Source organism: Pelophylax lessonae (genome assembly GCF_965119305.1).
Source record: "Pelophylax lessonae genome assembly, chromosome: 9".
Taxonomy (NCBI): domain Eukaryota; kingdom Metazoa; phylum Chordata; class Amphibia; order Anura; family Ranidae; genus Pelophylax; species Pelophylax lessonae.
Genome location: NC_138776.1, coordinates 15,127,138 through 15,140,480, shown reverse-complemented (window position 1 = coordinate 15,140,480; position 13,343 = coordinate 15,127,138). Strand labels below are relative to the sequence as shown.

Genomic DNA, 13,343 nt, shown 5'->3' with positions numbered 1-13,343 from the left:
GCTGGATCCTGGGACAGGTGAGTGGCTGTTTTTTTCAAAGTCAGCAGCTTCACTTTTTGTAGCTGCGGACTTATTTTTACCACAGGCGACTGGAACTCCTCTGAAGGACGCAGCGATCACAGAGCGTGCCGCAGGGGGCACACGGGCAGCGTGATTACGGGAGGATGGCCATGAAAAAGGGGATTCTGGCTCTATAAAATGATAGCCAACAAAGCGTACAGTTCTGTTTGGTGATTGCAGTCGTATTGCTCCCTGGAAACGGGTTCTTCATTTATATCACTTCTATAATAAAAGGATACAACTTTTCCAATGACGATATCTCCTGGCCGAAAACATTTGTAGACTTCAACCTGAGGAAACATTGAAAATGTTATTATCCAACAGTGATCAAAAAATTTTACATTCAACTCTCCTTTTTTTGTGGAAGTCCAAGGTCATGATTAAGTTACAGAGTTCAAGGGTCAAAGTAAAGCAACACAGACCATTCAGAGGTCCCATTATGAGTAATCACTAAGCCACTGTGCTCCCTTACATACACTATCTGCATGGAGTTTGCATATACTTGCAAGTGTTCCCTCAGGATATTCCAGTTTCCTCCAAAGACATGCTAATAGGTTAAAATGGCTTCAGTCTAAAACTAGGGTGACAAAATCAATTTAATCGTGGGCCGCGTCACCAATGTGGCTACCCTCAAAGGGCCGGTTATATCTGTAAGACTATGTATCTACTCAGATACATAGGAGTACTGAGTGGTGCACTATGCACACAGTGTAAACCTAATCTCACCTACCCAGCCCAGCTCTAGTACCTCCCGGAAGTGTAGGGGCCTCTCTCTCACTTGCAATGAGATCATTGGTCGGCATCTGTCCCTGGCATGTGTGCATGCAGGGCAGACAGTGATCTGTAAGAGCCGCCAGGAGGAAAGCTGTCCTTGTAAACTAAGAAAGCTTCAGTGTTTACAAGTGACAATGGTTAGCGGGAAGCAAAGGGCGAAAGCCTGACGTGGCGGAACGGAGTTCAACTACGTTTCAGCTGAAAAAAAATAAACACACCTATGTGCGAGGGCCACATGAAATGGCCAGGCAGCCAGATTGTGTTTGACAAATATCTACATTGTGCCCTAGTGTGCGTGCGGGGTGGTGTGCGTGTGTGTATTGGTGTGTGCAGGGTGGTGTGTGCAGGGTGGTGTGTGTGTATTCGTGTGTGTGTGTGTATTGGTGTGCGCGGGGCGGTGTGTATCGGTGTGCGCGGGGTGGTGTGTGTATTGGTGTGTGTGCAGGGTGGTGTGTGTGTGTGTATTGGTGTGTGTGGGGGGGCGGTGTGTGTGTGTGGCAGTGTGTGTGTATTGGTGTGTGTGTGTGTGTGTATTGGTGTGTGCGGGGCGGTGTGTGTGTATTGGTGTGCGCGGGGCGGTGTGTGTGTGTGTATTGGTGTGCACGGGGGGTGTGCGGGGCGGTGTGTGTGTGTTTTGGTGTGCGTGTGTATTGGTGTGCGCGGGGCGGTGTGTATTGGCGTGTGCAGGGCGGTGTGTGTGTGTATAAAAAAGGGGATTCACTCCAGAAATAAAGAGATTATTCTCCCACTCTACAAGACTCTGGTCCGGCCACATCTGGAGTATTCCGTCCAGTTCTGGGCACCGGTCCTCAGGAAGGATGTGCTGGAACTGGAGAAAGTCCAGAGAAGGGCAACAAAAATAATTAGGGGAATGGAGGACATCAGCTATGAGGAAAGACTACAAGCACTGAACTTATTCTCTCTGGAGAAGAGACGATTGAGGGGGGATATGATATCAATGTACAAATACTGTACTGGCGACCCTAGCATAAGGAACAAACTATTCAGAGAAAGGGAATACAATAAGACACGTGGCCACTCACTAAAACTAGAGGAAAGGCGGTTTAACCTTAAAGTGCGTAAGGGGTTCTTCACTGTAAGAGCGGTAAGGATGTGGAATTCTCTTCCGCAAGCAGTCGTATCAGCAGGGAGCATTGATAGTTTCAAAAAACTATTGGATGGACACCTTAAAGACCCCAGCATACAGGGGTACACAATGTACAACATACAGGGGTATACAATGTACAACATACAGGGGTATACAATGTACAACATACAGGGGTATACAATGTACAACATACAGGGGTATACAATGTACAACATACAGGGGTATACAATGTACAACATACAGGGGTATACAATGTACAACATACAGGGGTATACAATGTACAACATACAGGGGTACACAATGTACAACATACAGGGGTATACAATGTACAACATACAGGGGTACACAATGTACAACATACAGGGGTATACAATGTACGGTTAAAAGCAAACACACACACATCATAGGTTGAACTGGATGGACTGATGTCTTTTTTCATCCTCACTAACTATGTAACTATGTAACTATGTGTATTGGTGTGCGCGGGGCGGTGTGCGTGTGTATTGGTGTGTGTGCAGGGTGTGGTGTGGTGTGCTGTGCGTGCGTGGGGTTGTGTGCCGTGTGTGTGTGTGCGAGTATTAGTGTGTGCGAGACGTGGTGTGTGCCTGGTGCGTGCACGTGTGGTGTGCGTGTGTATTAGTGTGTGCAAGGCGGTGTGTGTGGCAGTGTGTGTGTGTGTGTGGGGCAGTGTGTGTGTGTGTGTGTGTGTGTGGGGCAGTGTGTGTGTGTGTGTGTGTGTGTGGGGCAGTGTGTGTGTGTGTGTGTGTGTGGGGCAGTGTGTGTGTGTGTGTGTGTGGGGGGCAGTGTGTGTGTGTGGGGGGCAGTGTGTGTGTGTGGGGGGCAGTGTGTGTGTGTGGGGCAGTGTGTGTGTGTGGGGCAGTGTGTGTGTGTGGGGCAGTGTGTGTGTGTGGGGCAGTGTGTGTGTGTGGGGCAGTGTGTGTGTGTGGGGCAGTGTGTGTGTGTGGGGCAATGTGTGTGTGTGGGGCAGTGTGTGTGTGTGGGGCAGTGTGTGTGTGTGGGGCAGTGTGTGTGTGTGGGGCAGTGTGTGTGTGTGTGTGGGGCAATGTGTGTGTGTGTGTGTGCGGGGCGGTGTGTATGTGTATTGGGCGCGGGGCGGTGTGTGTGTATACAGCATGTAAAGTTCTGTGTAAATTGTTGGCACCATATAAAAAAACCTGTAATAAATAATGAATGCAATGCTTTTGAGAAGTACAGACAGATGTTACCTTGTCTTTTTCTGTTGCTTTGATGTCTTCCCTTCTACAAACAGAAAAAAAAAAGTGTCAGTGTATTGAAATTTTATTATAGAATTGACTTACTAAATGGCACATAAAAACATTAAAAGGTGTATGTGTGTGTGTATATATATATATATATATATATATATATATATATATATATATATATATATATATATATATATATCAGGGCTCGACAAACCCGGGCGCCAGGTCGCATTTGCGACTAGAATTAGCGACCTGGCGCCTGGGGTGCCCTGCATAGGGTGTCCTGTCCCTTTTGAGCCCCCCACCTTCTCCTCGAGTGCACGGACTTCCGCGCTGTCCAAAAATTGAGGCCCCAGCTTTTCGGCCTTCTTCTGTGAGATGAGAAAGGCTAGGGGAACTGGCGCCCTCTTGTGGTGGCCGGGAGTAATGCATGTTCTTAATGCCTTTCCATCTCCTTCCAAAGAGGAAATGAGAGGAAAGTTTTTTTAAGGCTTCATCTCTCTGTCCAGCTACCTTTGCTTAAAGGTAAGTGGACAGGGAGTATGGTTATTATTATTAATTTATTTTTTAAATGTAAAAAAAATTAAATAATTTTTTCTTTTTTTTTTTTTAAATTATTAAAAAAAAAATACGTTTTTTTTTTCCAATTCTTATTTAAAAAAAAAAAAAAAAAATTGATATATATATATATATATATATATATATATATATATATATATATATATATATATATATATATATATATATATATATCAATTTTTTTTTTTTTTTTCCCTCATCGCCATACCACAGCCTAAGGCCCCTTTCACACGGGCTGTCTGATCAGGTCCGCCTGTCAGTTTTTCAGGCAGACCTGATCGGACCCTTCAGTCTCCTCTATGGAGCAGTAATCTGCCGCCATCTGATCCTGTCCGCCAAAAACAGACGGATGGTGGTTCTATTTTCTATCCATCCCGTTGATCGGATCAGATGGCATCGGATGGAAAGAGACAGACAGTCTGTTTCCATCCAATTGCGCTATAGAAGAGAGTGGAGTTCTAGTCGTATTTATTTGTAAATTTAGTATCCGTTTTATTAAATAAAGCTTGGTTGTAAGCCCCGGTTCACACTTATGCGATGCGGGAAGGCTGCGAATTCGCAGCATGTTCCCGCATCGCAAGCGCGCCCCTGGCAGTTCACACTGCCATATGCGATACGCTGGGGGTGTCAATGTAATCTTAATGACACCCCCAGTTTGATCGCATATCGCAGTGCGATCTTGCAGTTCGCACAGGATCGGATCGCACAAATGTGAACCGCTGTGCAATCCCATCCTGATGCGGCTGCAAAAAAGGGTCCTGAGCGTCTTTGCTGCGGGTGCGGTGCGAATTTAGCCATACAAAGTGTATGGCTAAACTCGCACCGCACAGCCGATCGCATGTAATGAAGGAGCAGTGCGCTCCGATATTACATGCAATCGCCGCAGCCGCATGAGTGTGAACCGGCACTTAGTTTAAAAAAAAAAAACTGGCTCCTAACTTTTTTAGCTGGCTCCTAGATTTCAGGCAAATTTGTCAAGCCCTGATAGATAGAGATATATATCTCTATCTATCAGATGCGGTGGGACTGCGTTGGGCGGCTATTCCTGCACACTCTCACCACATGGACAAAGCGAAATGCCTCATCTCCTATGTGCCCGCTTCACACCACTGCGATGTGCGGGTGTGCTGAGAACTGCATGCAACACTTTAATAGCGCAGCGCAAGGCAACCCACTGCTTGTCTGTGTAATCGCTTAATAAAGTTTGTTTAACCACTTTAATAGCGGGCACTTTCACCCCCTTCCTGCCCAGGCCATTTTTCAGCTGTCACACTTTGAATGACAATTGCGCGGTCATGCAATGCTGTATCTGTATGAAATTTTTAACATTTTCTTCACACAAATAGAGATTTCTTTTGGTGGTATTTAATCACCACTGGGTAAAATAAAATAAAATAAAAAACAAACACCTCCCTGACCCCCCCCCCCCCCAAAAAAAAAACACAGGAAAACAAAAAATATTGTGCCTTACCTGATTGTACCCCTAAATGTGTTTTTCAGACTTCTGTTGCCAATAAACATGATGTGAACTTTAGCAAACCTTTGGTGTATGCTCATCACCTAAATATAAGAGAAAACACTTTAGAGGAACAAAACCAAACTGGGGAATTCATTATGTCAGTACAGGTATGAGGGCTCATTCAGCCCCCCCCCCCCAAACACCCTATGTACGTTTGCAGCGCGGCTGACCAGTGCTTTAGGCTTGTTAAGACTGCACCACAAACACCTACAATAGCTGGTTGCTAAGGAGCGCCACTCTGCCCATAACAAATTATGAGTCATCAGCTGTCAGCGTGTATATATTAAAAAAAACACGGCCTGGGGGTCCCCCCTTCAAGACCATACCAGACCCTTCGGTTGGATATGGATTTTGAGAAGAAACCCCACACCAAAAAAAAAATAAAATGGGGTCCCCGCCAAAATCCATACCAGACCCTCACCTGAGCACGCAGCGCAGCAGGGGGGACAAGTGTGCGCACGCCCCCCCCCCCCCCCGGACCATTCCAAGCCACATGCCCTCAACAAGAGGGGGTGGGTGCTTTTAGGCGGGGTGCACTGCACCCCCTACCCCAAAGAACCTTGTCCCTATGATGATGGGGACAAGGGCCACTTCCCGACAACACTGGGCAGAGGCTGTCAGGGTCTGCGGGGCAGAGGACTTATCGGAATCTGGAAGCCCCCCCTTTAACAAGGGTAGCCGGCTTCCCAGCCCCCTCAATAACCAGCTAAAATTCTCATTGTAATAACACGCGGCAACAATGCTGCAAATGCATCACAACCGTATGCCAGTGTGGTTGCGGCGCGTTACCATAAACTTGAATGGAGGAGCAGCTGAAGCCTTTCAACGCCTTTCATTCAAGTCCATGGTAACGCGTCGCTGACTTGACATAAGGGTTCAATTTTGACGCTAACGCTTCATGTTTTCAATGTGAACAGCACTCTGTGCTGTCTATTGTATGATTTGCATAGGCGCTTAAGGGTTTTTTTTTTTTTTTATAGCCCCTCAAACGCCTGCTTTTAATGCCAGTGTGAAACCCATGTGCTGTCAGGAACAGGTACATGAATCGGTCGTATGAAGGGTCGTATGCAGAACTACATATCCCATGAAGCATTGGAAAACTGACATTCACAGACATGACTGGGCATGATGGGAATTGTAGTTCCTGAACAACTGGAGGCCGTAGTTTGAAGACGCCTGGTGTAGGGGATTGGAAAGCCCAAATATACTCACCTAATCCTTCAATCCTCCCAGTGCAAGACTGGTCCCTACGGTGTTGGGCGGTGGACTGTTCCTGACATCACGCCCATATGGAAAACATCAGGAACAGTGTACCGCTGGATTTTTTTTTTTGGGGGGGGGGGCCCGGTTTTCTGGATCAGGTAAGTATACCCCTAGACAAAATGAGGATTTAACCCATACAGTGCAGGCAGAGCACCACAGCATGGGAAAAGAAAAAAAAAAAAAAAGTTTTCCTGGAGTTGGGCTTTAACTGTTTGTAATTTTCCAAAACGCAATAAAAAATAAAAAACTTGTTAAAAAAAGAAAAACAAGATTTTAACCACTTAAGCCCCGGAAGATTTTACCCCCTTCCTGACCAGGGCCTATTTTGCGATTCGGCACTGCGTGACTTTAACGGACAATTGCACGGTCGTGCGACGCTGTACCTAAACGAATTTGATGTCCTTTTTTTCCCACAAACAGAGCTTTCTTTTGGTGGTATTTGATCACCTGTGCGATTTTTTGATCATGCGCTATAAACAAAAAAAAGAGCGACAATTTTGCAAAAATAACAATATTTTTCACATTTTTTTTTATATGAAATTCCCAAAAAATAAAAAAAATAAAAAAAAAAGTAAAAAAATCAAAATTTAACATTTTAGGCCAATTTTTTTTTACCATAAGTTTGGTTAAAAAAAAAAAAAAGCGTATTTTGATTGGTTTGCGCAAAAGTTATTGCGTTTACTAACAAAGGGAAAGATTGTCATTTTTTGTTGTTTTTTTTTTTTTTAATGCGCAATGGCGGCGATCTACAATTTTCTTTGCGGGACTGCGACACTGGGGCAGACAGATCGGACCCTTGACTGACATTTTTGGGGTTACCAGTGACATTACTACAGTAATCAGTGCTATATATATGCACTGTTACTGTAATAATGACACTGGCAGTGAAGGGGTTAACATTGTTTTTGAGAGGGAGGGGTTATGTGTGTCCTAGGGGCGTGATTCTTACTGTGATTGGATGTAGCTTGATGTGTAAGAACAGTGATCAACGGTCCTACATAGTAGAACCGTATGATCACCATTCTTACACAAGGGAGAATGACAGGCGGCTTTGTTTACATTAGCCGCCTGCCTTTCTCCCGCTGTCACGGACGATCGCCGCGAGTGCCCGGCGGACATCGGGTCCGCCAGGCACACGCGTGGGGGAATCCGTGGCCGAGCGGGAGCGCGCTCGCTCCCAAAACCCTTACAGGCTAGCGACGTAGACCTGCGTCGCTCTGCCTGTGAGGGGCTGACTGCCGGCATAAATAGTCGTGCGGGGGTCGGCAAGCGGTTAAAGTGATTATTGTTTTTATACTAAAAAAAAAATAAAAAAAAAATTATAGACTTTACAAACATGTTATACTTACCTGCTCTGTGCAGTTGGTTTTGCACAGAGCAGGCAAGATCCTCCTCTTCTTGAGTGCCTCTTTGGTGTTTCTGGCCCCTCCCTCCTGTTGAGTGCCCCCACAGCAAGCAGCATGCTATGGGGGCACCCAGCCAAGCCATTCAGACACGGAGCCGCAGCCCAGCCCTGCCCCCTTTCTCTCCTTATTGGCTGACAGCAGCGGGAGCCAATGGCTGTCTCAGTTAATGGGGAGGGGAGTCCCAGGCAGTCAAGAAGCTCCTGCAATATCGCTGCATCTAGACGGACTTCAGGTCAGGATTGAGGGGGGGGGGGCTGCTGCACACAGGCTTTTTATCGTAATGCATAGATAGAATGCATTACGATAAAAAGCCTTCTGCCTTTACAATCACTTTAAAGGTTAAAACCTCTCTAATCTGTGGTTTGATCACTAAGGTTCTCTAACAAACCTCTGAAGGCTTCACAGAACAGCTGTATTTATACTGAGATTAAATTACACACTCTGTTTAATAATTAAGTGACTTCTGAAGGCAATTGGTTACACTAGATTTGCTAGTTAGGGGTATCAGAGTAAAGCGGGCTGAATACAAATGAATGCCACACTTTTCACATATTTGTAAAAAATGTTGAATTCAGTGTCACTTTGTGTCGGTCTATCAAATAAAATCACAAAAATACATTTACGTTTTTGGTTGTCGCATGACAAAATGTGGAAAATTTCAAGGGGTATGAATACGTTAAGGCAGTGTATATGTGTGGTGCCTGTTATCGCTGAGCCTCTGTTTGTATAATCCTTACCTTACATGTGACAAAGGCGCCCACATCTGGTAGAAGAAGGGAATCCGTGTCCCTCACCACAGATAACACAGACTGCAGAGAAAGAATACAGAGAGCATTTAAAAAGCTGAAAAGAAGATCTGAATAATGAGCCAATGGGGTTCATTTACTAAAACCTGAGGGTGTGAAATCTGGTGCAGCTCTGCATATAAACCAATCAGCTTCCTCTATATCTGGGCTCCCCAGGAGCCTGCAGTCTCTATATCTGGGCTCCCCAGGAGCCTGCAGTCTCTATATCTGGGCTCCCCAGGAGCCTGCAGTCTCTATATCTGGGCTCCCACAGTACACAGAACATGGAAACGCAATTACTTTAGTAAATATAAACTGCTAAATACCTTTTCTCATCAGCAGTATATAGCAGTCTTGTGACTTCTATCAGTGCCTGGTTGAAGCTTGCAAGAAGAGTTTTCATTCTCCTCTGACGGCCCTATGAGGCTGCAGGACCCCTGACCCTCTGTCTTGACAGTGCTGATTGGCCCTGTGCTGATCACATGCACCCTCCCAAAAAAAAAACCTCTAGCAATACACACCAAACTGAGCGTGTGCAGAGTTGCCCTCAAGGCTCTGTTTTGTTAGGGGATGGATTGGGGACAGTGGAAGGGGAGGATCAGAGAAGACAGGATCAAACAGCCTTTTTACACAATGCAGAGGATTAACCCCTTAGGCTCCACAGTGAGTATAACAAGCATTCTTTACTACATATATAGGATGATTTTACTGTTGTGGGTTTAGTAACACTTTAATAAGAACAAGCTGAAGCTAGAAGCTGATTGGTTGCTACGCAGAGCTACACCAGATTTAGCACTCTCCAGTTTTAGTAAATCAACCCCCCAATCTGTACTCTTACATGCAACTTTCATATGCAGCGTACATTTTGGGATTCGTTAGAGACACATCTGACCTCCTCCTTACTGCCCAAGCTGCTTTTGAGGCCATTTTGAAGTCAATAGCCCATCTACACAGGCCTTCCATAGCTCAACATGAAGATCCAAATTCCACGCAGGTGCAAATATTTAAAATCCAACAAATAAAAGTTTCCTCCCTTTATGTCAGGACTACAATGCTGATCTGGTGCTCCTCCTCTGCACTTTCACATGTAAACACAGAAACATGGCTTCAGTGTTTACAAGTGACAGCGTAAATCTCCCAGCGGCTCCATACAGAGTGTGTGCTCAGGGCAATGTGTGGTGTCTGTAGAAGGGATTGGGGGGATAAGAGGGATTCAGAAGTCAGGGGTGAAGAAGGGAGCAGAGGTGACACATGGACGAGGGAACCTGAGGAAAGGAGCTCTGGAATCTTGCGGAGGTCTGAATCTTGCATGTAGCGCACTCCTGTAGCAGACTCCTGATCCCAACACCCTGTGCCCAATGCAGTACTGAACTCTGAGAGCTTAATGCGTAGCACACTCCTGAACCCACTACCCAGTGCATAGCACACTTCTGAACCCTGCACCTAATGCAGAGCACACTTCTGAACCCTGCACCTAATGCAGAGCACACTTCTGAACCCTGCACCTAATGCATAGCACACTTCTGAACCCTGCACCTAATGCGTAGCACACTCCTGAACCCAGTACCCTGTGCATAGCACACTTCTGAACTCTGCAATTAATAAGCAGCACACTCCTGAACATAATACACTATTGAACCCTGCACCTAAAGCGTAGCACACTCTTGAACCCAGGACCCTGTGCATAATGCACTACTGAACCCTGCACCTAATGCAGAGCACACTTCTGAACCCTGCACCTAATGCATAGCACACTTCTGAACCCTGCACCTAATGCATAGCACACTTCTGAACCCTGCACCTAATGCATAGCACACTTCTGAACCCTGCACCTAATGCAGAGCACACTTCTGAACCCCGTGCATGATGCACTACTGAACCCTGCACTCCGTGCATAGCACACTCCTGAACCCAGAACCCTGTGCATAATGCACTACTAAACTCTGCAGTTCAACTGTAAAGTATAGTGTGTGTGTGTTCAGATTTCAGTAAGTCAGGAAAACAAGATTTCACATTTTCTCCAGATGACCACAGCAAAATAAAATCTGATTGGTTGCATTCTTACCGTATCATTGTCACATGACTTAACCACATAACCAGCGAGCGAGGCAAAGATGTAGCCATGTTTGCAGTAGGTCCCGTGTCCCGGAGTACAATCCTCCAGACTGCACAGCCGCTCACCTACAGAGAGAAGACACACATAAATTACATAAGGGGGCATATTGGGGGGATCTTTTTTTTTTTTTTAGGGATGCACCGATCCGATATTAGGATCCGATATCGGCGCCGATACTGCCACAATAGCTGGATCTGGGGATTGGCAAAATTAACCGATCCACGGGCTGATCCGGTTTTGCCGAGTCCCGGCTCAGCCGTCCCTTACTTGCACAGAGCCGCCGATCCGGGTTCTCTGAGTCCAGTCTCAGCCGTCCCTTACTTGGTGTAGTACTATTATGGGATGGGAGCCCCTACTTCCTGTATAGGTTCCGGCTGACAGGCGGAGTGATATCAGATGCACTCCGCCTGTGAATGGAGAAGCCACACACATGAAGCAGTGGCTTTGCTCTGTAGCCGCATGCATATTGTGTACGTGTGTAGTTCCGGATCGGTATCGGCAGATACACAATGCCAGATATCGGGAAAAGAAAAGTCGGATCGGTGCACCCCTACTTTTTTTTTTTATGCTCTGCCCAAAACAGCCATTATCCATGTTTACTAACAATGACTACAAACCCCATCTTCTGCTGTAGGAACCCCCTCCACCTTCCTCACTTTCTCTGTATGGACCCAAGGCGGGTAGTTCCAACACTCTGCAGGGATGGAGAGGGGGGGGGGGGGGGTTTGTTCCAACACTCTGCAGAGAGGGAGGAGGGGAGTATTGGAGTCCCTAAGAGGCGTTTTTTAAGCAGAGCCCCGGGAAGGGAGCTCCTCTTCGCAGCGAAGCCCAGGGGGGGGGGGGGGCGTCTCTTTGTAGCGAAGCCTTGGGAGGCGAGGGGGGGGCGCCCCTTTGCAGCGAAGCCCCAAGAGGGGAGGGGGGGCATGTCTTCGTAGCGAAGCCTCGGGAGAGGAAGGGGGCGTCTCCTCGCAGCGAAGCCCCGGGAGGGGAAGGGGGGGGAGACGCTTCTTTGCAGCAAAGCCCCGGGAGGGGGGACGCTTCTTTGCAGCAAAGCCTCGGGAGGGGAGGGGGGGCGCTTCTTTGCAGCAAAGCCCCGGGAGGGGAGGGGGGGGGGGCGCTTCTTTGCAGCAAAGCCCCGGGAGGGGAGGGGGGGGGGGGGCGCTTCTTTGCAGCAAAGCCCCGGGAGGGGAGGGGGGGACGCTTCTTTGCAGCGAAGCCCCGGGAGGGGAGGGGGGGACGCTTCATTGCAGCAAAGCCCCGGGAGGGGAGGGGGGGGGGCGCTTCTTTGCAGCAAAGCCCCGGGAGGGGAGGGGGGGACGCTTCATTGCAGCGAAGCCCCGGGAGGGGAGGGGGGGGGGGGGCGCTTCTTTGCAGCAAAGCCCCGGGAGGGGAGGGGGGGACGCTTCATTGCAGCGAAGCCCCGGGAGGGGAGGGGGGGACGCTTCATTGCAGCGAAGCCCCGGGAGGGGAGGGGGGGACGCTTCATTGCAGCGAAGCCCCGGGAGGGGAGGGGGGGACGCTTCATTGCAGCGAAGCCCCGGGAGGGGAGGGGGGGACGCTTCTTTGCAGCGAAGCCCCGGGAGGGGGGGGGGGACGCTTCTTTGCAGCGAAGCCCCGGGAGGGGGGGGGGGACGCTTCTTTGCAGCAAAGCCTCGGGAGGGGGGGGGGGGGCGCCCCTTTGCAGCGAAGTCCAGGGGACAGCGCTGAGTTGGGGACAGCACCTGGTGGAAGTAGATTTCAGTCTGGGTAAGCAGAGAAGGGTTGGACCCTCTGTCAGGATTTTATTGCACTCTGTCCCCCCTGATAAGATTTCCACTCACTTCCTGTAATGACATTGAGAAGTCTCCAATGGAGAGGCAGAGAACGTGTTTTCAGGCTGGAGGGGTCTTAGAACTGACAATTGCTCCCCTCCGGTGCCTTGTACGGGTGTCACACTGACAGGAAGTGAGGCAAAGTTTCCTCAATGGGGTCATAAACAGAAATAAAAACCTGACAACTAATGATTTCACATCTCCCACAACCAGAATGAGCACCATTTACCCCCCTCCCCCTCCTCCTCCGGGGGCTATCAGTTTCCAGGCACTATTTATGTTATACATGCCGCCGCCCGCCATGTGCATCACTCACCGGGCACACACCACCTCACCGGAGCCATGACTACCACGTGATCAGCGGCACGCTGCTCTCTGCGCTTCGAATGGGCAGCGAGGCGTCACGTGATCCAACCAGCGCCGCTCATCATTGGTTTCTAAGGAAGCGCCTGCGTGAAGCTGAGTTGGCAGCGGCCATCTTTAATATGGGAAACCTTTCCCTCTTTAACACTTTTATTGTATTATTGTATGAGGGTAAACAGCGGGTATAGGCACCTGTGCAGGGTGATATCAGTCCGGCTGAATAAAGACTTTCTTATTTAGGAGCCAAAAGGGTGAGCTGGGAAGGTTTTACGTATTACTCAATTGCTGGGTTAAGGGGTGTTGGAATAAAAACAAACTGTTTAAATTAATATT

General features: G+C 48.0%; 1 protein-coding gene across 1 annotated transcript in view; it reads right to left on the bottom strand.

Annotated features, from left to right (window-relative positions):
• The window catches only part of EXOSC1 (exosome component 1), an 18,044-nt gene extending 5,025 nt beyond the window's left edge, over window positions 1-13,019 (bottom strand). Inside the window, exons 1-6 of the mRNA XM_082268332.1 lie at window positions 12,964-13,019; window positions 10,786-10,901; window positions 8,673-8,744; window positions 5,219-5,307; window positions 3,169-3,202; window positions 300-350 (exon numbers count right to left, since the gene is read on the bottom strand). Of these exons, the coding sequence (XP_082124458.1) occupies window positions 300-350; window positions 3,169-3,202; window positions 5,219-5,307; window positions 8,673-8,744; window positions 10,786-10,901; window positions 12,964-12,991 (390 nt within the window). The 5' untranslated portion in view covers window positions 12,992-13,019. The remainder of the gene's footprint in view (window positions 1-299; window positions 351-3,168; window positions 3,203-5,218; window positions 5,308-8,672; window positions 8,745-10,785; window positions 10,902-12,963) is intronic.
• Window positions 13,020-13,343: the final 324 nt, after the last annotated feature.